Raw genomic sequence first — 27393 nt, forward strand, 5'->3', positions numbered from 1 at the left:
TGATGGTAATCCACTACAAGAAATGAAAATTTAGGTGATTCCCCTCAGTGAACTGTCATTTCCAGTGAATGAGCTCTACCAGTTGCAACATCGGAGTCTTCATAACATGCAGTTGTACATATGATGAGCAGTTCTTAATATTTTTCATTTGAACATAGTGTTTCAATTAAAAGGCACTAGAAATTGCCTCATTTATTTTTAGATTTAGACAGTATTTGTTATCTGGACCCGTTTTTGTCATATTTGAGGTGAAATTTTTGAATTTGATGTTTAAAATTGGATTAAGATTACTGTTTAGATGTTCTGATTTCTGAATTTCAGTTTGTTGAATTTAAATTAAACTGCTTTTTCTCAATGTCAAAGTTGTTTCCCAACCTCAGTTTATTGTTAAAAATGTTATCAGTATATGTACCTTTTGAATGTAAACCAATTTTATTTGAAGAGGGGAAAGAAATGACACAATTGTTATCTGTGTTTATCTACACAGATAAATACACATGATAAAGAGCAGTCATCACACACAACCATTCAGTTTTTTATTTTTTATTTTCTTAAAATAGAATTGGTTTACATTAATTTCAGAAGTAGACTAATTACATTTTTTGGCTAAACCAAGGATGGAGAAACAACTTTTCCATTGAAAAATAGGCAGTTTATCAGGCAAAATTGTAGAATCTAAGCAGCAGTATAATTTTATTTTAACATCATCATCATAATTTTAACATCAAATTGTTCAAAAATTTAAACCCACAGGTGACAAAAAAAAAAAAGGAGAGAGAGAGAGAGAGAGAGAGAGAGAGAGAGAGAGAGAGAGAGAGAGAGAGAGAGAGAGATCCTAACAAAATATTGTCTAAACTTAAAAATAAATAATTATAATTGAAACACCATGTATAATATGTTATCCTGTATTGTACTATATTGTATCTGAACAGTTTTAATATAATCCAAGCTTCAAACAGATTTTTCTGAAAGGGAAGGAGAGGATATTGCATAATTATAAGCAAAATATTTCTGTGAGCTTGAGTAATTTTAAAAATTCCTTAACAAAACCTTATTTAACGTTATTCTAATGTTATTGTATTATTCTGAATAACATCAGTTTGAACTATTTAAATATGCACGTATTGTGAACCCTACAGAATAATTTGTTGTGGAGTTCTTTTGCTGTTTTAAAGACTGATCTCAGCTTAGAAAACTATTTTTTTCTGTTTCTTGCCAAGATATTTATTGATAGCATTTTGTAAAGAAAGCAAAGGATCCATTAAAACACACTTTGGGTTTGCCACATTGATAACATCCTGTTAATGGACAGTCTATTTTTTCTCCAATCATATAAATTCTAGCCATCTTTGAATCTTCTAAAATGGAATATAAACAGGAAAATTTCTTGTCTATCTTTGAATATAAAAATTATTATTACAAACTCTTCATATTTCCATATGAGTATAGAAAACCTATGGACTTAAGGAAAACTGCATTTTTTCCACTCATGCTTTGACACAGATCAATTTATTATGGAAATCGAATATTCTATAGTTACATATAGTGTGCATGCATGTCGGTGTGATGGCTGCCTAATCTTGAGCTCCTCAAGTTTTCAGTGTTTAATGCATTTTTTTAGCGAGTCTCAGTAATATTTCGTATAATGACTTCCTGAGTTATCCCCCTGCATCCTTGGTGAAGATGAATACCATGAAACTTTAGGTAATTATTGTTTTTACATGATTTGTTTCTTGCCTGTACTGTATTCATATTTGCCACCTTTGCTTGTCTCAAGGCCCGGATGTTAACACCTTGGTTATTAGCCTTCACTGCTCGCTAACTCTTGCCTGCTACCGGCTGTATCACAAAGTCAAGCAGTTGCATTGTGTTGGGAGTTATTCGTCAGTTGACCTCTTGTATTGCGCAATGTTTAGAACTCCGACCTATTTGCACTCCCGCTTTACTTGTGAGACTGCCTTTGGCAATAAGTTGGAAGAAACTTGGCAATCAAGCGTTTGGTTATTTGTCTGCTATATGCCTGGCAACCAAGTTTTGGAAATTTGCCAGCTCTTTGCCTGGACAACACTCTCAACAGACTACTTTTACTTTGACTATTAATTGTGAGCTTTCTCGGAATTTATACTGTGCTTCAAGCTGCTAAGTTGGCAAATTGGCATCAAGACAGTTTCTTTCACCCTGCCTTCTCACTTTCCTGTCTACTGCCCACCTAGCAATACCCTTCATTCCCTCTTAAGCCAGCGCCTTCGCTTCCAATTCAGGTTGATACAATGAAGGATAGAACGGGTGTTCAGCAAATGTCCTGTGCCGATTGTGAGAGTAAACTGGGAGCCCCAATGATACGTTGCTTTTCGTGCCAGAGAATCTTCTGCCATAATTGCCAGACACCTAAAGTTAATTGGTTGAGCAAACAAAGGAGAAGAAAATGGCTTTGCCACCTCTGTGCAAGTAACTCAAAACCGGCGGATATCTCGGAGGAAGAGGTACCTTCTATCACCCTTACCGAGGAAACTCCTTCGACGTTCTCGGGGTTGCTTCACGTGCTCTGTTCGAATGTGGGAGGCTCTACATCATTGCCTGCATTGAGAATGCCTCATGGTGCAAGCTTACACATTGGGATAGATGATGCCTTTTTAGAACGGGAATACGATTTCGCTCCTGCCATCTCCGCAGTGGACTCCCCAGTGAATATTCCCTTAGAAATTTTGGAAATAAAAAATGTTTTAAGTGATAACACCGCTACAACCAATGCCCTCCCTGAGGGTTTCAAGATCAGCTTAGGGGAGGTCCTGTCTCCAATAATGGATTCTCTTGCTTGCCTTAATGCTGAAAATAGAAGGCACAGAGCCCAAAATACTGAAATCCTGGATCAAGTTCTCTTGCTAAACGATCAACTCAGAGATCTGAAAATTTTTGTTAGTGAATGCTGTCTTCCTTCTAGTAGTCGTCAGTGATGGACCATCGGGAACCTCAGGAGCATTTATGTGAAGTGGATGACTCCCCTCCGCTATCCTCAGCCCAAACTATTTGTTCCCAGCAAGGGACAACTGATCCAAAAAATTCACAGATTTCACCTGCTGCAGACAGGTTGACTCAACAGATCTTCACTCCTGCCATTGAGCTGAACCCACTGGATATGCATCCCCATCCCTCGCATTCTGACCCAGTTGAGCTTGACCTGCCCATGGTTGCTAATAGTCAATGTACCCAGGATCAATGTTGGAATCTGAGTGAACCTAACTTGTATCAACCTTGCAGATTACAACAGAAGAAGCATGGTTGCCAGGTTCTGAATCAGCCCAACCACGGTAACAACACGATGGAGATGAGAGAACCCCCCACAGACCTTTGCTCAGGTGGTTGCCTCGAGTCATCTTCATCAATTGAACTTTCAAGCACAATCTTACAGCCATAACCCCCAAATGGCTATTACCACCCAAGAAATTTTGACAGTTGAACCCCAAGGGAACAAATTACCAATACAGGAGACAAGTTTCTGCCCCTTGCCAACCGGTTTCGGTCACTCAGTCAAGAAGACTGGAGGAGATTTATAATATATCAGCTGTACAGAGCAGAGAAAGAATTTTTGTTTCAGGACTGGGCCCTTCAACGCAAGCGGAATGTATCAAGGTTCTCTTTGCCCATGAACATGGGATTAAGATTGATGCAAAGGCTATCAAAACGAGGTTTCTGACCTACTCTTCCTTTATCATCTCCTACTCAGTGAATGCAAAGCATATCATTTTGGATTCTAGCTGCTGATCCTTAGGCATGCTCAATAAGCTGTATCAAGAGAGGAGTAGACAGAACGCATACAACGGACCCAGACAGGACATACAGGCATAGCAAAAAAAGGGCCATATGCAACCAGGTTCACAAAGAGGAAAGCTTTTGTGGTTCATGCAGAATGTACGAAGCATAAAAAACAAACTTAAGTCCCTCCAGACCCTCCTTTTTTCTTGACAAGTTTGATACCATTTGTCTTAACAGAAACATGACTATCGGCAGATAGGCAGCTTGATCTTGTTCCACTTAACACTTGTGCCTCTTGTGCCTCTTCTTGGGGGGGAGACAAAGACTAATAGATTAACAGTAGCCACTGGCAGAGGTGAAAAAGATTTTTGCACTGCTTCTATTGGAATGAGCAGAAGCCTGAAAAACAAGATGCAGGATATTTCAGAGACTGCTGGGAGTCATTGCGGTACAAGTAAACACATGGGTTGTGTTAGGGTAGCTAAGAATAGAAAGAGGTGCATGTATACTTGCGTGTACACCAATGCTAGGAGTTTAGTAAATAAATTTGATGAATTTGAGGTATTGCTCAAAACATCAAAGGCAGATATTGTTGGGATATCAGAGACGTGGTGTCACACAGATATAAGGAATGCAGAACTGGAATTTGGGGAGTACAACGTCTACAGAAAGGATAGACAGGATAGGGAGGAGGGGTTATGCTATTAGTTAAGAAACACATAAAATCCAAGGAAGTGAAGCCAGTGGACATTGCTGGACAGTGCAGTGTTGAGTCAGTTTGGTGTGACATAAGCATTGGGAGATCAAAATTGAGAGTAGGAGTGTGCTATAGGCCTAATGACTCTGATGAGTAAGAAACTGTACAGGGAAATAGTGGGCCAGTACATCAGAGAGTCTTATAATGGGAGATTTTAATTTCCCAGATATTGACTGGAATTTGGGGGCTGGTAACTCACACGCTAGCAAGGCTTTTGTGGATTTATTGGATGATTGTTTTCTACATCAGCATGTTCGGGAGGCAACTAGAGGGAGTAATACTCTTGATTTGATTAACAGTAGTGATTCTTCATGCATTAAGAATTTGCAGATAGAGGAACCACTAGGTGGCAGTGATCACAGTGTGCTGAAGTGGGCTCAAAGAGGTAACTACCATCAGGGGTAAAGGGAAGGGTTATTGCTTTCATAAAGGCGACTATGATGGACTGAGACAGTATTTAAATTCTATACAATGGGACCAACTGATGATGTTACCAACAGCAAATTCAAAATGGGAAGCATACAAAGAACTTATCTTGGAAGCTATTAGGCTTTACATACCAACTAAGAAGCATTGTTCAAGGTTTAGGCCTAAATGGATGTCAAATGAACTAATAAGACATTTATGGCAGACATAATTAGACGTATATATGGCAGAGAAGAAAAATGCATGGGATACATGTAAATTAACACGTGACACAGAAGCCTATGATATAAGTTGATCTGTAACCAAGTTAGTATTAGTATTAGTAACGGCCGCAAGGTGCAAGAAAGCCTATGGCTTATGCTGCACCAGCCAAAAAAAAAAAAAAAAATCCGAACAAAACAATGATAAAAATAAATAAATAAATAATAATAATTAATAAATAAAAATAAATAAATAAATAAATAAAATAAAAAATAAATAAAAAGGAAATTAAACCTATCATCCTATGCGCTTCCCTTACCCGAAAGTACTATCCAGATGACCTTTGAATTTCCCCAAACTGTCGGCCTCTACCACCCATGAAGGCAACTTATTCCAGTAATTTATAACTCGCTGGCTAAAATAAAACTTCCTGCAGTCCAATCTAAACATTTCCCCCCGTAACTTGAATTTATGTCCCCTAGTTCTAGCATCATTTATAATCTTGAAAATTTTGTCCTCATTCATTTTACTGATGCCTCTCAGAGCCTTAAACACCTCAATCAAATCTCCTCTAAGGTGTCTAGTTTCCAAACTCTGCAACCCACATATTCGAAGTCTTTCTTCATAAGGACGCCCTTTTGCCGATCTCACCAGGCGAGTTACCCTTCTTTGCACCCTTTCAAGAAGCTCGATGTCTTTCTTCAGGTGCGGTCTCCATACTTGAACACAGTATTCCAAGTGTGGTCTAACATAAGCCTTATATAATGGGATTATCACGTCCCTATCTCTACTTGCAAAAGTTCGATAGATCATCGATAGGACACCATGGGCCTTCCCTGCAACCTGTTTACAATGCTCAGAGAATTTCATGTCTGACCGTATCGTAACACCCAAGTCCCTTTCCTCCAGTACTGGGTTTAGTTGAACTCCACCAAGTGAATAAGTTTTTTTGGGATTACTGTTTCCCAGGTGTAATACCTTACACTTTGTTGTATTAAAGCACAGCTGCCATTTTTCTGACCATTCCTGAAGTCTATCTAGGTCTCTCTGAAGAAGCTCAGCTTGACAGTGATCATTAACTACTCTCCCAATTTTAACATCATCTGCAAATTTAGACATCACGCCCTCTATCCCTTCATCAATGTCATTTATGAAAATTAAAAACAACAGTGGTCCTAATACTGATCCTTGGGGAACCCCACTTCTTACATCAACCCAAGGAAGTTACAAAGGAAGTTAAGCAGGCGAAGGCAGATTACGAGAAATCTTTGGCAAAGGATGCAAAGCAAAACAGCAAAGAGTTCTTTACTTATGTAAACTCTAGAAGGAAGGGGATGAATCAGATTGGTCCACTTGATATCGATGGGTCAACTGTTGATGATCCTGCTCAGGTAGCTAACAAACTAAATGAATATTTTGCATCAACATTCACACATGAGGAGTTATTCAGTGAGGGGAATGCCAGAGGTGTATTCAACTCTAGCAGTAAGCTAGATAATCTTGTAATAACTGAAAGTAAATTGGAGGAGAAATTGTTGAAGATAAACACAAGAAAGGCACCTGGGGTGGATGGGATCCATCCAGTTATATTAAAGGAGGCAGCAAAGGAAGTAAGCAAACCCTTAGCCATAATTATGAGAGCTTCCTTGGACTCAGGGGAGGTAACCACAGACTGGAGATGTGCAAATGTTTCCCTAATTCACAAAGGAGGATCAAAGGGCGACACAAGTAATTATAGACCTGTGAGTTTAACTTCTGTTCCAGAAAAATTAATGGAGGCACTGGTTAAAGAAGCACTGCAGGATCATCTAGACAAGACTTCTGTTATAGCTCGAACACAGCATGGTTTTGTTAAGGGTTGTTGTTGTTTTTGTTATTTGGTTTTTAGGAGAATTAGCAGCTAAGGCCATATTGCTCCGGGGATATGCGGTGGTCATTCCCTGACTTTTCCGCTTCCTCCGTATTTGGTGGTGATGGGCTCGAACCCCGGTCTAATCAAGAAGAGTGTGCTACGCACTGCTGCCCCTTCTCACCTGGGGGCAGCAGCGCTTATACTGGCGCCTCCGTACCTGGGGTATGGAGGCGCCAGTATAATTAAGAAATGTTGAAAAAACAACAATGCATGCAGCACTGAACCCTGGGGAATTCCACAACTTAAGAGTAGTCCATGAAGAAAAGTGTCCTTTATAACCACTATCTTCTGCCACTCAACCATCCCTTTATTAGCATTAGTAAAGGCACATGATGCAAGAAAGCAAGCTTATATAGCATCAGTCAAAAAATAAAAAAACGTTTTCATTTCACCCATCCACTCACTCCTAATGTTTGTCTAGTTCTACCTTCAATCTATTTAACCTATCAACGTCTATGACAGATGGAAGTTTGTTCCTGCAATCAACCATCCAATGGCTAAAGGCAAACTTCTGCACATCTATCCTACAACTGCCTTTCCTCAATTTGAAATTATGCCCTCTCAGGCGATTGTTGAAAAAAAGCCGTGAAATAGGGTTGAATTTGAAAGTGTCTGCAATTCTGCCCAGACACGATAGGAGGGAGTACATGATGAGAGCCTTGTCGATCAATTCGGTCCTGGAAAGATTGTGCAAGGCTCAAGGGGTAGAATTTTTTTCAGCCTGGACTGTACTTGTTAACAGGAGAGATTGCTTCTACAGGGATGGGATACACTTAAATAGAAAGGGTGCAAGAATATTTGCTGATGCTATCGAGGCAGTGTTAGGTGGGTCGGAAAACTGCTAGTTTGGGGGGATACAAAGACTAATAGTTTAACAGTAACCGCAGGCAGAGGTGAAGGTGATTCTTGCACAACTTCTATTAGAATAAGAAGTGACCTGGATCGAGGGGTGTTGGGGGTTTCAGGGACGGATGGCAGTCATCATGGAATAGTTGGGTATATGGGATTTGTTAGGGTAACAAGGAATAGGCATAGGAGCATGTATGCTTGCATGTATACCAATGCTAGAAGTATAGTAAATAAATTTGATGAATTTGAAGTGTTGGTCAAGACATCAAAGGCGGATATTGTTGGGATAGCAGAGACGTGGTGTCACAAAGATATAAGGAATGCAGAACTGGAATTTGGGGAGTACAATGTGTACAGAAAGGATAGACAGGACAGAAAGGGAGGGGGTGTTATGCTGTTAATTAGGAAAAACATAAAATCAAAGGAAGTGCATCCAGTTAATATAGATGAACAGTGCTCTGTTGAGTCAGTTTGGTGTGAGATAAGCACTGCGAAAGGAAAAATAAGAGTAGGAGTGTGTTATAGGCCTAATGACTTGAATGAGTACAATGAACAATTGTACAGAGAAATAGAGTGGGCCAGTAAATCAGAATGTCTTATAATGGTGGATTTTAACTTCCCAGATATTGACTGGAACTTGTGGGTTGGTCACTCACACACTAGTCAGACTTTTGTGGATTTATTGGATGTTTGTTTTCTGCAGCAGCATGTTTGAGAGGCAACCAGAGAAAGTAACACTCTTGATCTGGTTATCAGCAGTGATCATTCGTGTATTAAGAATTTGCAGATAAAGGAACCACTAGGTGGCAGTGATCACAGTGTGCCGAAGTGGGATTTACTCAAAGAGGTAACTACCGTCAGAGGTAAAGGAAAGGGTTTTTGCTTCCGTAAAGGGGAGTACAGTGGTCTCAGACAGTTTTTAAATTCTGTACAGTGGGATCAACTGACGATGTTACAAACAGTAAATTCTAAGTGGGAAGCATTCAAAGAATTAATCGTGGAAGCTACTAGACTTTATATACCGATTAAGAAATATTGTTCAAGGTTTAGGCCTAAATGGTTATCAAATGAACTAATGAGACTCGTGACAGAGAAGAAAAATGCATGGGATGCATATAAATTATCAGGTGACGCAGAAGCCTGTGGCAGTTATAAGCTAGTCTGTAATCAGGTCACAAAGGAGGTTCGGCAGGCGAAGGCGGATTACGAGAAATCTTTGGCAAAAGATGCTAAGAAAAACAGCAAGGATTTCTTTATTTATATAAACTCTAAAAGGAAGGGGATGAATATGATTGGTCCACTTGACATCGATGGTTCGACTGTTGATGATCCTTCTCAGATAGCAAACAAACTGAATGAGTATTTTGCATCTACATTCACACGTGAGGAATTATTACAATTTGAAAATGGAAGAAGGTTATCAAATTGTAGCAGTGTGCTTAATGATTTTGTAATAACTGAGAGCAAAGTGGAGGAGAAATTGTTGAAGTTAAACATAAGAAAGGCACCTGGGGTGGATGGGATCTATCCAGTTATTTTAAAGGAGGCGGCAAAGCAACTAAGCAAACCCTTAGCCATAATTATGAGAGCATCCTTGGACTCAGGGGAGGTTCCCACGGACTGGAGATGTGCAAATGTGTCCCCAATTCACAAAGGTGGATCGAAGGGTGACACGAGTAATTACAGACCAGTTAGTTTAACTTCTGTTCCGGGTAAAATAATGAAGTCGCTGGTTAAAGATGCATTGCAGGATCATCTAGACAAGACTGCAGCAATAATTCAAACACAGCATGGGTTTGTTAAGGGAAAGTCTTGTCTGACAAATTTGATTGGTTATTACGATGTGCTCACAAAGGAACTGGATGCAAAAAATAATATTGATATCATATACTTGGATTTCAGGAAAGCTTTTGACACTGTTGTGCATGGAAGACTACTGTACAAATTGGAGCAGAATGGTATTAAGGGTAAGTTGCTACAATGGATAAAAGGATGGTTAAGTGGGAGAAGACAGAGGGTGGTAATCAATGGGTGCTGCTCTTCGTGGACTAATGTTATTAGTGGAGTCCCACAGGGTTCGGTGTTGGGTCCACTGTTGTTTTGTGTATTTATCAATGATATTGATGAAGGTATATCAGGCTTAATGTCGAAGTTTGCAGATGACACAAAGGTTGGCAGGGTTGTTAATGACAGTAATGGCAGTGTGCTACTGCAACAGGATCTAGATAATTTGGGCAGATGGGCTAAGAAGTGGCAACTGAATTTCAACCTTGACAAATGCAAAGTACTGCATGTGGGTAGAAGTAACCCCAGAGAAACGTACCAACTGTGTGGTACTACACTTAAGGTGGTAGAAAATGAAAAAGACCTGGGAGTAATTGTGCAGTCAGATATGAAGTTTTCTGAGCAGTGCAGACAGACGGCTAGGGCGGGTCATGGGGTTTTGTCAATGATATATAGGAATTTTGCTAGCAGGGAAAAGGAGGTGATTGTCCCTCTGTATAAGGCAATGGTCAGGCCACGCCTTGAGTACTGCGTACAGGTCTGGAGGCCTCATTTTAGGAAGGATGTAGATTTGCTTGAGCGTGTACAGAGAAGAGCAACACGATTGGTGAGGGGAATGAAGGGATTCTCTTACCAAGAGAGGCTTAAGTTCTGCAAATTGCAGTGGCTGGAGACTAGGCACCTGCGCGGTGATCTGATTGAGGTCTATAAGGCCTTGAATGGGTTGAGCACGCTGAATTCTGATGGGATCCTTCCACTTGTTCAGATTACCAACCTACGGGGACATAAGTTCAAATTAAGAAAGGACAGATGTAGAATAGATGTACGGAAATTTGCCTTTAGCCAGCGGGTGGTTAATTGCTGGAACAAACTTCCATCTGTCGTTGTGGAAGTTGATAGGTTAAATAAATTTAAGGAGGAACTGGACAGGCATTTGGAGGGAATGGTGTGATTTTTTTTTTTTTTTTTTTTTGCTTGATGCTGCATAAGCTCCTACACTTGCTTTCTTGCATCATGTGCCACCACCACCACCACTACTACTACTACTACTACTACTATTCTGTGCAAGAGGAACAATCCCATCAGCATTCAGCATGCTCAAACCATTCAAGGCTTTATACACCTCAATCAGATCACCCTGCAGGTGCCTAGTCTCCAAACACTGTAATCTGCAAAACTTAAGCCTTCCTTTGTAAGGGCAACCCTTTATTCCATCCACTAATCTTGTTGCCCTTCTCTGTATTCGTTCCAACAGCTCTATATCCTTCTTAAAATGTGGCCTCCAGACCTGTATACAGTACTCAAGGTGTGGCCTGACCATTGCCTTATACAAGGGGATAATCACCTCCTTATCCCTGCTAGAAAAATTCCTGTATATCATTGACAAGACACCATGAGCTACTCTTGCAAACCATCTGCATTGCTCAGAAGACTTTATATCTGCCTGCGCAATTACCCCCAGGTCCTTTTCATTCTCTACGAGTGTCAGGGTAGTATCACATAGTTGATACGTTACTCTGAGGTTACTGCTTCCCATATGCAGTACTTTACATTTGTCAATATTAAACTTCATTTGCCACCTCTCACTCCATCTTCTCAACATTTCTAGATACTGTTGCAGCAGTGTACTGTCATTAGTGTCATTAACAACTCTGCCAACCTTCATATCATCTGCAAACTTGGACCTTAAGCCTGATATACCATCATCAATATCATTCATAAATAAAGAAAACAACAATGGACCCAACATTGAACCCTGAGGGACTCCACTAATAACATTAGTCCGTGAAGAGCAATGTCCATTGATTACCGCTCTCTGTCTTCTCCCACTCAGCCATCCCTTTATCCATAGCAGCAATTTACCTCCAATGCCACACTGCTCCCATTTGTGCAGCAGTCTTCCATGTGCAACAGTGTCAAAAGCCTCTCTAAGATCCCAATTATTCTTTGCATCCAGTTCCTTTGTGACCACATCATAGTATCCAATCAAATTCGTCAGACAAGACTTCCTCTTAACAAACCCATCCTGTATCCAAGCTATAACTGAAGTCTTGTCTAGATGATCCTGCAGTGCTTCTTTTACCAGTGCCTCCATTAATTTCCCTGGAACAGAAGTTAAACTAACAGGTCGTAATTACTTGTGTCGACCTTTGGTCCTCCTTTGTGAATCAGGTAACATTTGCACATCTGCAATCCCTGGGTACCTCCCCCCGAGTCCAAGGAAGCTCTCATAATTATGGCTGAGGGTTTGCTTGCTTACTTTGTTGTCTCCTTTAATATAACCGGATAGATCCCATCCACCCCAGGTGCCTTCCTTATGTTTATCTTCAACAATTTATCCTCCACTTTGCTCTTGGTTATTACAAAATAATCTAGCTCACTGCCAGAGTTTTATTCACCTCTGGCATTCCCCTCCCTGAATAACTCCTCATGTGTGAATGTAGATGCAAAATACTGATTTAGTTTGTTAGCTACCTGAGCAACTGGGTCAATCTGATTCATCCCCTTCCTTCTAGAGTTTACATAAGTAAAGAACCCTTTGCTGTTTTTCTTTGCATTCTTTGCCAAAGATTTCTCGTAATCTGACTTTGCCTGCCTAACCTCCTTTGTGACTTGGTTACAGACCAGCTTATATCTGTCATAGGCATCTGTGTCACCTGTATCCCATGCATTTTCCTTCTCTGCCACATGTCTCATTAGTTCATCTGACCGCCATTTAGGCCTAAACCTTGAACAATATTTTTTAGTTGGTATGTAAAGCCTTGTAGCTTCCAAGTTAATTCTTTGAATGCTTCCCATTTTGAATTTGCTGTTGGAAACATCATCAGTTGGTCCCACCGTATAAAATTTACATACTGTCTCAGACCACAGTAGTCACCTTTATGAAAACAAAAACTCTTCCCTTTACCCCTGATGGTAGTTACCTCTTTGAGTAAATCCCACTTCAGTACACTGTGATCAATGCCAACTAGTGGTTTCTTCATCTGCAGATTTTTAATGCATGAAGAATAACTACTGATAATCATAATCAGATCAAGAGTATTACTTCCTCTAGTTTCCTTCCAAACATGCTGCTGTAGAAAACAATCATCCAATAAATCCACAAAAGCCTTGCTAGTGAGTGAGTGACCAACCCACAAATTCCAGTCAATATCTGGGAAATGAAAATTTGCCATTATAAGATACTCTGATTTACTGGCACACTATTTCTCTGTACAGTTGTTTATTATACTCATCAGTGTCAAGGGCAAAGTGCTTTAGTTGTCTGACGGCACCAGGGGTTTCCCCATTTCTACGTTGTGTACTCTGTGTAGCACAGAACTCTGTGAAGGCCAGAGATTTAAGAAGTGTGTTGGGAGTCGACAGATGTGTAATGTTGTGTACTGTTGTTCTTCTGACCATTTAGCCATTGGGCCCCACTGTTACCGCACTTGTCCCCGGGGAGGCAGGTAAAGTACCCAGTAGATGTTTTTACTCTGGCAGGCCCTGCCACCTAGTTTCGAAAGATTTCAGTGGCAACGGTTTATGTGAAAAAAAGAAATATAAAATAAATAAATAAAAAAGGGGCTTAACGCTAGAATATAAAAGGCCAAGAGAGGTTTATGTAAGCATGGTTTAAATTTGGACTTATTAATTGATAATTTGTGTGGGGTGTACACTGTGAGTTAGACAGAGGGGAGGGGGAACTGAAGGCTGGGGGGCAAGACTGAGGTATGGGGACGATAGAGAAGGCACCCCCAGAAATTCAGTGAGTAAGGCCATGCCTCACCAGGCAGAAGGGGGTGGCAGGAGACAGGAACCAATCTCCTCCCCCCCGCCCGGAGAGGAGAGTGAAAGAAAACTAGGCTAGAGTGCTCGGCTTCATTGCCAATATGGATTGTGGCAGAAAAGCTGCTGGTGTCTCCAGTGGCTGGGTTTGGAGTCTTGAGTGGGATCAGGTACTGGTTGATCTTGTCTGGAGATTCAGTTGCAGATATCAGCCTGATGGAACTTGGATGAAAGAAGTGAATTTCAGTTCAATTGAACTTTTATGAGGTTAGCAGTTGATGCTACTGAAGAGGGGTGCCCAGAATCTGTCTCAAGTTATTGGTCTTGGTGGTTCAGGCTCCTTAGTCACTAGGCTTATAACACACTCCTACTCTCAGTTTTGCTTTCCTAGTGCTTATGTCACACCAAATTGACTTGACACTGCACTGTTCAGCCATGTCGACTGGCTGTACTTCCTTGGATTTTGTGTTTCTTAACTAACAGCATAACCCCTCCTCCCTTCCTATCCTGTCTATCCTTCCTGTACACACCTTCCTCCCCAAATTCCAGTTCTGCATTCCTTATATCTGTGTGACACCAAATCTCTGATATCTCAACAATATCTGCCTTTGAAGTTTTGCCCAACACCTCAAATTCATCAAATATTATTTACCAAACTCCTAGCATTGGTGTACACGCACGTATACGTGCACCTGTTCCTATTCTTAGTTACCCTAACACAGCCCATGTATTTACTTGTTCCGCAATGACTCCCAGTAGTCTCTGCACCTTGTTTTCCAGGCTGCTGCTCATTCCAATAGAAGCAGTGCAAGAATCACTTTGACCTCTACTAGCGGCTACTGTTAATCTATTAGTCCGTGTATCCCCCCCAAGCTAGCAGTTTTCCGACCCACCTAACACTGCCTCGATAGCATCAGTAATATTCTTGCACCGTTTCTATTTAAGTGTATCCCATCCCTGTAGTAGCAGTCTTTTCTGTTAACAAGCACAGACCAGGCTGAGAAAAATTCTACCCCTTGAGCCAACACAATCTGTTCAGGCCCGAGTTGATCGACAAGGTTCTCATCATATACTTCCTCCTATTATGTCTTGGCAGAATTGCAGACACTTTCAAATTTAAACCTAACTCACGGAATTTTTTCAACATTGACCTATACTTGTTAAGTAATTCCGCCGGTTTCCTACTCTTAATATTGTTAGTGTCAACGTGTACAACAATATCATCCATAACGATAACTTGTCCCTAATGCCACACTGCCCTGATTTATGCAGTAGTCTTTTATGGGCAAGAGTGTCAAAAGCTTTTCTGAAATCTAAGTATATGCCAAAATTATTTTTTTGCATCCGGTTATTGTTTTTTCATCATAGTATCAAATCAGGTTGGTCAGACAAGATTGCCCATTAACAAATCCATGCTGAGACTGCAGTATAACTGCATTCCTGTTCACATGGTCCTGCATTACTTTGTAATATAGAGTCATTCTGATGAAAAAGCTGAGAATTATGTATCCTACTTATCAACTACCAAATCAAATTATTTATCTCAGAAAAACGTAGACTAGAACTCAGTAATACAGGTTGTGGCACTATTTAACAGCAACGCATGTGATTTTTCAGAGTAGATCAGAATGTGGTCAACTCCTGTAAGGAATAGTTTTATTTGCTGCCTTGCTGAGATAAATTCAAAATATGTTGATATACACAATTATAAAAATCTTGATTTCATTTCACTCTGCTCTTCAGTGAGTTTTGAGATTTTTATTATTTTTGGAAACAGATAAATTCGTGGTGGAACAGTCAGACAGATGGTCAAAAAATCGCATGGGGTATTATTGCAGCAAATATATTTGTTTTTGGTTTGTGGAGAATCCCTTTACTTCATCCCATTCTAATAAAGTATTTTTGTTCTAATCCTGCATCAAGTAAGTGTAAAAGCCTTTTCTTTTTTTTCTTGCACTGTAAATTTTTGTACAGGATGAGACATATGTAACTTAACACTTTAGTTTCAGTATATCAAGAGAAAGTTTGAAAACAGTTTAAATATAATTGATTAAACAGTTTTGTTTCAAATGGTGTTCTTGGTTCCATTGTGTAAATGCATTCTTTTATACATATTGGCATAACTTTTATCACTAGTACATGATTAATTTTAGAAAATTGCCCAGCATGTATCTTTTCAGAATGTATAAATTTTTAAGTTTACTGCCTCTTTCAAATAACCACATAGAAAAAATTGCTCTGGAGTTAAATTGGAGGCTTTGTCAGTCACTCAGTGGTAAAATTTTAGTTTTCATCAATCTTTTGGATGAAAGTTTCAGAAAATTGCTTCTTCTTATCGGAATCATTGTCATTTAGCACTGGATGTAATTTTTGAATATAAACTTTGTATCCTTAGTCTTAAAATTCTTATACTGATTTCAGTTCAGATGATAACTGTTATTTTAAGAGTTGAGGACTGCTCTGTAGAGCTTCATATTTTCTGTATTTCTGATAGAATACGAACTAGAATACTACTAGTACTGTCAAATCTCTTAATTATTTTGATGAATTTTTTTTTGTTGTTGATGATGAAGCAGATTTGCAATGTTTTTGCCATTCTCTACAAATAAGTCACATTATGAACTTTGTAAAAAAGAATTGTACAGAATTGTAATTTCTTTATCCGCAACTTTATAAAACTTCTGCAACTTTATAAAAAAAAAAGTTTAAAAGGTTTCTGGAACAAAAAAAAAAATTTTAGTACTCTATAAACTAAAGATTTAATGGTATTCAGTTTGAAATGTGTAAAGTAATTTATGATTCATCCTGTATATTATGATAATATTTTTAGACTGATCTACCCATTATCAGTTTCTCTGGGAATAAATGTGCTGAGTCTGTTAATAATTGATTTTTAAATATCAAGAATTTATTATTTTCTGTATTAATTTTATTCATAAAAAGGTTTATAACTAAAAGAAATTAAGAAAAGTGATTATATATTTTGTTTAAAAGTCTTCTTTGGGGTACATCTTTCACTAATAACTCTTGCATTGCACTACCTAGCAGTAAGAATTATTAGTAGAATTATTACAGTTCAGGAATACCTCGTATAGCATTTAATTCGTGCCAAAAAATACAGCACTATGCGAAACCGCGTTGATCGAGGTATTATTATTAGTATGTATTTTAATGTAATGCATTCCAACAATTTGATTATATGGATCGAGTTGCAAAAATATATAGGTGTTTGTTTACTGTAAATTGATGCACACGAAGTTCTTGCAAAAAAAAGGAACTAAAATGATAAAAATGAAAAATACTAGTAAGTACAGTAGAAATGATTTTTATTGCAGTATGTACATACCAAAAAAATATAAGTGAAGTATGTACTGTATTTTTATTTTTAAAAATACAGGCATACCTCGAATAACGAATAGGATGCGTTCCACGAAATTACTTCGTTAAGCGAAACTTCGTTTTCAGAGGTAAAAATACTATGGCCAGAATAGGGATACATTCTTATGGTAAAGAAAATGAAAAGCTTTTTTTTTTCGGACAAAGAAAAGTTTTATTAAATAAACAGTCAACTTACATACAAAGTGAAATCACATTTTAAAATACGAGTCTAAAGTTGATTGTTTATGCTCTTTTTCTCTTTCATTTAACAATTGCCTATACGGAGTTATTGCATTTAACACTGATCGCTTAACAATAATACTTCTTCCTAAATCAGGATCATTTTCACTAAAAAAATTTAAAACGTTTTCAATGTCATTTAAGCACCTTTTTAAATCTTTGGTTGTTAACACTTTTTCGGCAGGAACTTCTTTAACTTCGTCTTCATTGCTAACAAGGTTTTCTAAATCTTCCACTGAAAAACCATTATCTTCTGCATTCAATAAATTTCTAACATCCTCTTCATCGACATTTTCGAAACCTATTGATTGAGCCATCTGGATAACTTCATTTCTAATTTCTTGGATGTTATTTTCTTCTTCTAGTACAACTTCTGGCCATATTTTGCGCCAAACTCCATTTAAGCATTTCTTAGTGACTTCTTTCCAAGAACTATCAATGTTTTCAATTGCGTTTTTAATGGTGTAGTTTTTCCAAAAAGTTTTAACTGTCATTTCCTCTTTATCCTCTAGTTCAGTTAAACTGCTTAATGTTCGACACAGATAATAAGCTTTAAATGATGCTATTACTCCCTGATCCAATGGTTGAATCAAGGAAGTTGTGTTTGCTGGAAGAAACACAACTTTGACAGGAATGCATGTGTCCAACGTGTTAAGATCAGTAGGATGTCCCGGAGCATTATCTAACAACAAAAGAGCTTTTTCTTCAAAGTTGTTTTTTTGACAATACCGTTTTACTTCAGGACAAAAGTGGTTAACAAACCAATCAGTAAATAACTCCTTGGTAACCCACGCTTTTCTATTTGCTTTCCATATTACAGGTAAATTCATTTTTATGTTACCTTTTAACGCCCTCGGATTTTCTGAATGGTAAACTAATAACAATTTTAATTTATAATCGCCAGAGGCATTTGATCCAAAGAGTAACGTTAAACGGTCTTTGGCTGCTTTGAACCCAGCAGCTGATTTTTCTTCAATAGAAATGAAGCTTTTTGTTGGTAGCCGTTTCCAGAACAAACCGCTTTCGTCAACATTGAACACCAAATTTGGAAAATTTTCACGTTCAATTATTTCCTTTAGTTTTCTGGAAACTTATTTCCAGCTTCTTCTGTTAATTTTACACTATGAATCCTGGCCCGTTTTTTAAATTTCTCGAACCAACCACGAGAAGCCCCAAAGGTTTCCGTAATTTCTTCAGTTTGTTTAGATTTCAGGTGATTAAACTGGAATATTTTTTTTTATGTTAAATGGGGCTTGAAATTGCCAAAATTAACGTTACCTCTGATATCGAAGCTTCGTTATCAGAGGTAACGTTAACCGAGGTATGCCTGTATATGTAACTGATCAGCTTAGTTTGCATAGTTTTTAATTCTTTTTATCTGCATACATCTCTTTATAACATCGAATGTCATTTTGCAGCGCCTGCCTTACTTTCATACCTCGTTCGATGTTTGGATCTAGAAGAACACTCGGCGCCATTAAATTTCTTCTTTCCACTCATATTTGCATATAAAGGTGCAACGTTTTTAAAAAATAATCTTTAATAAAAATACACAGCGAAAAATATTTGTACAGCTTACGCACAATCAACGACCTCACCGCTTGGAATCTAGTGCTTACTAATGTATGAATGCTAGTAGAGTCCGTATATAATGGGAGTTTCGACAACAGTCAGAATGGCCTTGAATCCATAACGCATTGGCCTACGTGCTAGCATTATAATACATACATACATATCAAATGTATTGGTGCATAACGCAGTTAATTTTTTTTTTCAATTTGTAAATTGCAATTTTTTCAATTTGTAAACTCATGAGCAAAAGCAAAGGCTTTTGCTCATGAGTATTATTATTATACTCATGCAAATTATTATATCATTATTAAAAATCATTATTATACTCATGCAAATTATTATATCATTATTATACTCATGAACAAGCAAAACAAAATTTTTTTTATGTCTTCTACTAGTTTTGAAAACTGTAAAATCAGCCATAACTAGATTTAAGTTATGGTATAGACACTGTATCTAGAGCCCTACAAAATGTTTAAATTATAAAAAAAAAAAAAAATACAGGATTAACTACTTTATGAAATGTTGGAAGACTTTCACTTCATTTCTTGTGTTATTTTAGCCAGCAATATTTTAAACTGCATAGTATATACAATGGCCTTAAGTCTTAATGGTCACACCTGCTTTCACTATGAAGCTGTGGTATTACACTACTTTTAAATAAATAGCATTGACAAAATATTAATCTGCAATTTATTTAAAAGTACTCCAATACCAAAGCAGCTTGTAGTGAAGGCAAAGTTCATTCTGCTCTCAGGCATTAAAACAATTGCATTTGCTAGGCAGTTTAAATCCTGATAACCAAAAAAAAAAAAGAAAAGACAAAACAGTTCTGCTTTTCATAATTCAGAAAAGATCAAAATTTTATAATTGTGAAGTTAATCTGCATGTTTTTTTTTCACACATTAAAATAGCACTAGATATTAGTTCTAGTTATTTAGTTTAATTAAATAACTAGAACTAAACTTTAAGCTGGCTGCTGACATTGCAGCAGTAGTGCTACTGTGAATGTAATCCACTATAGTACTTGACATGCACAAACAAATCTTTTACTGAACCAAGTTTTATATAAGAGTTTCTTAGTATTAATTTTATTTGTTTTTATTAATTAATTTTATTATCATTTAAGCACGATCCTATTTGGGAGTGTGTAATAACTCTTTTATTTGCGTGGATTTTTCATCGTATCATTTTAATAGAGCCAGCAATTAATCTAGTTGAATATATACTAAACATATTTTTTTATATTTGTAACTGCTTTGTTTAAATCATTCTTGTTGGAAGTTTAAAGGAAGGCATTTAATAATGATTATATTAAACAGGTATTTTAAGTATCTGTTTATAATGAAAATAAAAATGTAAATACTCACCTGTATGGGTAGGTTTACTGAAAATTTTAGGCTTCAGATATTGTTATTCCTACTAATGGTATGGTTAATGAAATTGATGCTATAATCTCTTTTCCATTTCTGAGTTTGTTGTAAAATCAGTTAAACATATAAATCAGCATGGGTTTGTTGATTGGATACTACGATGTGGTCACAAAGGAACTGGATGCAAAAAATAATTTTGATATCATATACTTGGATATCAGGAAAGCTTTTGATACTGTTGCACATGGAAGACTGCTTTACAAATTGGAGTGGTATGGCATTAAGGTCAACTTGCTGCAATGGATAAAGGGATGGTTGAGTGGGAGATGGCAGAGAGTGGTAATAAATGGACACTGCTATATGTGAACTAATGTTATTAGTGGAGTACCCCAGGGTTTGGTGCTGGGTCCGTTTTGTGTATTTATCAGTGATAACAATGAAATTATATTGGGCTTAATGTCCAAGTTTGCAGATGATACAAAAGTTGGAAGCGTTGTTAATGACAGTAAAAACAGTATGCTACTGCAACAGGATCTAGAAAAGTTAGGCAGATGGGCTGAGAAGTGGCAGCTGAAGTTTAACATTGACAAATGCAAAGTACTGTGTACGGGTAGCAGTAACCCAAGAGAAATGTACCAACAGTGTGGTACTATACTCAGGAAGGTGGGCGCCTCCATAGCCAGGTGGGCAGGAGCAGCAGTGCGTAGCACACGCTTGATTAGACCGGGGTTCGAGCCTGTGACCACCAAATATGGAGGATGTGGAAAGGTCAGGGAATGACCACCGTATATCCCCGGAGCAATATGGCCTTAGTTGCTAATGCTCCTAAAAACCAAATAACAAACAAACAACAAACAGGAAGGTGGAGAATGAAAAAGACATGGTGGTAATTGTGCAGTCAGAGATGAAGTTCTCTGAGCAGTGTAGATGGGCTGCCAGAGCAGGTTATGGAGTTTTGTCAATGATATACAGCAGGAGTGGCCTACTTAATTTGTGATGTGATCCATTTTTTTTTCTTCAAAATATGCCGCGATCTACCATCTCAAAAATTTCATTGCACAAGGTGCACAAATCGAGGGATGACTGTATATTTAAAATTCGTCGTGATCAACCGAAATTAAATCCGTGATCGACTGGTAGATCACGATCGACCCGTTGGCCACCCCTGATATATAGGAATTTTGCTATCAGAGACAAGGAGGTGGTTATCCCCTTGTATGAGGCAGTGGTCAGGCCACCTTGTGTACTGCATGCAAGTCTGGAGGCCTCATTTTAGGAAGGATGTAGAGTTGCTAGCATGAGTACAGAGAAGGGCAACAAGATTGGTGAGAGGAACAAAGGGGTGCTCTTACCAAGAGAGGCTTAAGTTGTGAAAGTTGCAGCATCTGGAGACAAGGCATCTGTGAGGTGATCTGATTGAGGCATATAAGGCCGTGAATGGTTTGAGCAGGCTCAATGCTAATGGGATACTTCTGCTTACTCAGATTAAGAACGTGAGAGGGCATAGATTCAAATTGAGGAAAGACAGTTGTAGAATAGATGTGCGGAAGTTTGCCTTTAGCCAGCGGATAGTTGATTGCTTGAACAGACTTCCATCTGTTGTTGTGGAAGTTGATGGCTTAAATAAATTTAAGGCTAACTAGACAAACATTTGGAGTGACTGGACGGGTGAAATGGGAAGGGGTTTTTTTTTTTTTTTTTTGACTGATGCTATATAAGCTTGCTTTCTTGCATCATATATGCCGCAACTAATGCTAATGTTAAATCATTGTCATCAGTATCCGTAATTGTGTCAGTGACATATTTTATAAATAGCTTAATATTTGGAGACATGGGTGTTAAAATAATTTGAACATTGTTTATTTTGATTTTAGAAAAAGCATTTAACTCATTCTTGCACAAGAAGTGCAAGAATGTGTCAAATGCTTTTTCTAAAATCTGTATAAGATTGAGCGTGTTAGGATAGTGGGTAAGATCCTTAGATGAGTAAAAATTTGCAGACGATGTCAAGATCAGGAGAGTGGTTAATGATTAGCACCAAGTAGTATATCCTTTGTGATTACTTGGATAAGCTTCAAGGATGGTCAGAAAAGTGACAGCTTTGCTTTAATGCAAATGTTATTTCTCACGTGTGATATACCACTGGTAATCACATTTGGGCAGTAATAACCCCAAAATAACTTATATACTTGGAGGGCTTGAATTAAAAATGATAAGGGATATGGAAAAGGATATGGAAGTCACAATAAGGAAGACATGAAATTCTCTTTTCAGCACAAAGAAGCAGTAGTGAGGGCTCTCAGGTATTGATGATTTATCAAACAATTGTTTCTAGAGATACAGAGGCCATGATTCCACTGTATAAGCAATTGTACGGCTGCTCTTGAAATACTCCATACAATGTGTGAGTATGGAGGCCCCATATAACAAAAGACATTGAACTTTTGAAAATGTTCAAATATAGGCAGCATGACTAGTCAAACAGGCACAAGGGTGCACATGCAAAGATTTTGAATATGTGAGCTATATAAGGCTAACTAAATACTTTAGAGAGAATCAGGTCGAGATTTATAAGAGGCTCTGAGAGGAATAGTAAAATGAATGACTAAAACCAGAGGACATAAATTCCAACTAAGAAAGAAGAATTATAGACTGTATTGTAACAAATTTTTCTTAAGCCAGAGTTGTTAATTATTGGAATAAGGTACTTCCATGGGTAGTTGAGGCAGTCAATTTACAGAATTCAGATTCCTGCTGGAGAGAAAAAGAGAAGGTAGTGTTATTGCCCTGGGGTATATCAAAAGCCTCTGGCTTCCTTATACTTTGTGGCTAATACTATGCTTCTGGCTTCCTTGCATTGTGTGGCTAATACTATAATAGTAAATCGGGAAATTAACAGATGCCCACTCTATGCAATGTAAAAAATAAATCTCTATAGCTTTCCTATAACAGTTTTTTGTAAATTTGATTATATATCTTAAATTGATTTGTTAGCCAGTACATTCCAGTTTTTTAATAAAAACAGAAAGTAATTGCTCTTCAGTTAAATAAAATATATATGAAATTTATAATATAGAGTAAATGTCTTTTAACCCTGCAGTAATACTGCTACATGTGCACTCTAATTTGAAAATAATAAGCCCACATTAATTATTGGTTAAAGATAAAAATCTAATTTTTCTGTCTTAAATATAGGAAAAGTTTTACTTGGTGGCTTTTGAATTTTTTTTTAATAATTTTCCCATTTTTATCATATTATAGCATGCGAAGGCCATGTCTAGCATGCGAAGGCCATGTCAACAGTAATATGTTTGTTACAAGTTATTTTGCAATAGTGTGGAAATTACACTTGTTTGCTATGAATTATTCCTTGCGTGTTTGTTGCTAGCTATTATTTCTGTTACTTTATGCCTAGGTTGAGAAATATCTAGTTTTGAAGTGATATATTACTGTTGGTGCAAAATAATACGATAGCAATCAGTGATTTCTGTTCAGATTGTTGGATATTTCTCTCTGCTAAGTTAGTTACTATGTTTTATTCTCTCCTTTATTATTATTTATTTATGCATTTGATAATTATGTATTATTTTGACAATCTCTTCAATTCACAGTGTAGGAACACATATTGTGCAATGGTAAGAATAGAGGAAATATGATAATGCAAGAAGTTAGATATAAAATATAAGTTTGTAAGTAACTAATACACTGATGAGCCAAAACATTATGACCACCTATCTAATATGATGTTGGTCCTTCATGTGCAGCCAAAACAGCTTGTACCTGGCGAGGCATGGACGCTACAAGATTTCTAAATGTGTCTTGTGGTATCTGGTACCAACACATACCAGCAGATCCTTTAACTCCAAGCCGACCGGGCTAGCCGAGTGGGTAAAAGTACCTGCCCGGCAACCCAAAGGTCGTGGGTTCGATTCCCGCCTCGGGCTTGGATCAAAGTACTGCAAAAACCTTGGGAGGTGCAATATGGCCACAGAAGCCGATGCGCCAACAACTACCAAATCAAAAAAAAAAAAAAAAAACCTTTAACTCCTGTGAGGTCCGTGGTTGAGAGGCCGCAGATCAGAGTTGCTGTTCCAACACAAACCACAGATGCTTGATTGGGATTGATGTCTGGGGAATTTGGAGGCCAGGGCAATACCTGGAATTCTTCCTCATGTTCCGCAAACCAGTCTCGAACAATCCGGGTAGTGTGGCATGGTGCATTATCCTGCTGAAAGATGGCACTGCCAGAGGGGAAGACCGTTGCCATGAAAGGGTGTACCTGGTCAGCAATGATGTTTATGTAGATGGTAGATGTCAGAGTGCCTGGCACATGGATGACTGGATCCAGGGTATCCCAGCAGAACATCATCCAAAGCATGAAAACAAGCCACTGGCTTATTTTCACCCCACGGTGCATCCAGGTGTCATCATTTCCCCAGGTAAATGACGCACACGTACCTGGCCATCCACATGGTGCAACAGGAAACGTGATTCATCGGACCAGATGACCTTCTTCCAAGGTCCAGTTTCGATGCTCGCATGCCCATTGTAAGTGCTGTTGCCAGTGAACCGTGGTTAGCATGGGCACTCAGAGTGGCCTGTGGCTACGCAGTCCCATTTTCAGCAGGGTTCGATGTACTGTGTGTGTTGTGACACATTATTCCCATCACCAGCATTCCAATTACCAGCAAGTTGCACCATGGTCTCCCTTCTGTTGCCACCTACCATCCAGGAGAGCCTTCACTCACCTTGAACATCAATGAGCTGTGGTCATCCAACACCTCTCCGGCAGTTCGTTGGTTCTCCCCCTCCTCGGACCACTTTCGGTAGGTACTAACCATGGCTGACCATGAGCATCCCACCAGCCGTGCCGTTTCAGATATGGTCTGAGCCAGTCGTCTGGCCATTACAATCTGGCCTTTGTCAAACTCGCTTAAGTCCACTGCCTTTCCAATCTGAAGAACAAGAGTAACACTGATTAACGGAGCTCAGTATCAGGTGTTTTTTTACTGTGTCCCGACCCGCACACACGCCATAGTTCACTTGCAGTTGCTTCAATTTGCATAATGACTTGCTGATCATAATGTTTTGGTTCATCAGTGTATATATGTATGTGCAAACTGTTTCAAGTAAACAGCGAGAAAACATATACTTTACAATTTCCAGTGTACATGCAGTATTTTTTTTTCATGCACTGAGGAAACACAAAAGGTGGTTTTCACTCAGGATAGCAATAGCAACATTCAGATTTTGCACACTCATTGGCATGCCACATTTATTTTAAATTTTGAAGAAATAATTTTAAAATGGAATTTGTAGATTTTTTGAATTCTGCTTGGAGTATACCCATATATCATTTATTAAGAAAAGATGAAATATAGGTATATTCCAAGCAGAATTTAAAAAAATCCACAAACTTTTACCAGAAATTAAAAGAAAGTTTAGACATCTCCAGTCATGTGCTACCATTTTTGTTACAACTATGGGTGCTACCACTGCAAAGTTAAAAAGTTTTTTTTTTGTTTGTTTTTAATGATTGATCAGTTTTTCAGGCATAATTGTAGAAAATACTGGTAGTCTAACACTTCTGTAATGACATAATGCAGTAATAAAAATATGAATATAAAAAAAATAGATATAAGAACAATAAAAGTAATAAATAAGAGGGAAATTGTCTATATCGGGATTAAATTGTACACTTTTAAGTAGAATGATTCAAATCATGGTCCGCAAGTTAAAAAGGATTTTATAATAATCTAATCGGAGCAATATGGTCTTGGTTGCTAATGCTCATAAAAACCAAATAACAACATAATAATCTAATGAGTCATTTCTTCTAATTAATATTTTTTTATTATATAATTTCAGAACATGTCTGCGTGCCCATGGTCTTGTCTACATTTAGCCACTTTTCTTTTTGGCATCTTGCAGCCAATATGTATGTCTTGTATAGTTTTTCAACAAGTGCTGTTTCAGTTTATGGAAAAGAACAATTTCTAGGTGTTTATCTAAGTGCAGGTAACTAGAAGATTCATTTTTTTTATCACATATAAAAATCAAGAAGTGTATTTAATTAACTATGCATTAAAATGTTAGTAGCATTTATGGAGGCATGCTATTCATTTACCATATTGGGTCCTACATAGTTGTTCAAAGACAGTATACAGTGTTACTTGAAGGTTGTAATTGAAATAAAATATGCAAATTGTCCTACAAACACACACTTGTATATAGACATAATACATAATAAAGATCATACGAAGTAGTACACTGTAGAAAATGATGCACCACGACCAAAGTAGTCAGTTTGCAGAAACCTCTAAAACAAATTGTCACTATTTCCATTTGTTTTGTTCTTGAGGATTCATATATGGATGTTAGTCAGTTTGGGAAGGTGAGATCTCTGTAGATTAGATTATTGTTACCACAGTTTCAGATACAGTCAGTCCTCGTATAACACGTGTTTACATTACATGAATTCGATAATACACGATTAATAAATAGGTGAATGATATCACATATAACACTAACCAAATTTGTTTATGCACGATTCGGCATTTATGTTTACAAGAAATGGCAGTCGAATGCGGAATCACCCCAACTGAATGCAACACGATAGGAATGAAGAGAAGATTCTGAAAATGTATTTATGTTTTTCATATCAGTGAAGGGGAAACACATTTCACCATAGTAACTTAAAAACCCACACAATTTCAACTATTGGTATTATCGGAAATGCAATTAGATCGAGTTTACTACTAGTTTATAACAGATTCCACCAGCAGAAACGCAACTGGAAATTGTTTTTATTGTTTTATGGTAGTAACCCCCAGAAATGTGCTTTAGTAAAATGTGAGCTAGTGAAGTGTTAATAGTGTGTCGCTGCCTTTATGGTGTTGTTTATTCAGTTGCTACATGCACACAGCTTTGTTTATGTGTATCAAGTGTGCCTCCTCATTTTGTAATTGTGCTTTATTCCCTAAAAATTAGTAAAATATTTAAAAGGTGTGAAAAGGAAGCATCTGGTGAAGACACTACAGATTCAGAGAGAAAAAGAAAAGCAATATCGATAGACTGGGTCAAAAATTCTTACCAGGGAAAATTTCTACTGGCCTCATACTAGCATTTATGGCCAAAATCACACCAGCCTCCATCGTCTT

The 27393-nt window shown here is 37.8% G+C and overlaps 1 protein-coding gene across 2 annotated transcripts in view; it reads left to right on the forward strand.

Annotated features, from left to right (window-relative positions):
* Positions 1 to 27393, forward strand: part of rho-7 (rhomboid family intramembrane serine protease rho-7) — a 162306-nt gene that overhangs the window by 25529 nt on the left and 109384 nt on the right. For both annotated transcript variants that reach the window (XM_090376613.1, XM_090376603.1), the window contains exons 4-5: positions 15448 to 15592; positions 26102 to 26251. In XM_090376613.1, the coding sequence (XP_090232739.1) occupies positions 15448 to 15592; positions 26102 to 26251 (295 nt within the window). The remainder of the gene's footprint in view (positions 1 to 15447; positions 15593 to 26101; positions 26252 to 27393) is intronic.

The sequence above is a fragment of the Mastigoproctus giganteus genome, chromosome 1 (assembly GCF_048544385.1).
Source record: "Mastigoproctus giganteus isolate SK-2022 chromosome 1, ASM4854438v1, whole genome shotgun sequence".
NCBI classification, from domain to species: Eukaryota; Metazoa; Arthropoda; class Arachnida; order Uropygi; family Thelyphonidae; genus Mastigoproctus; species Mastigoproctus giganteus.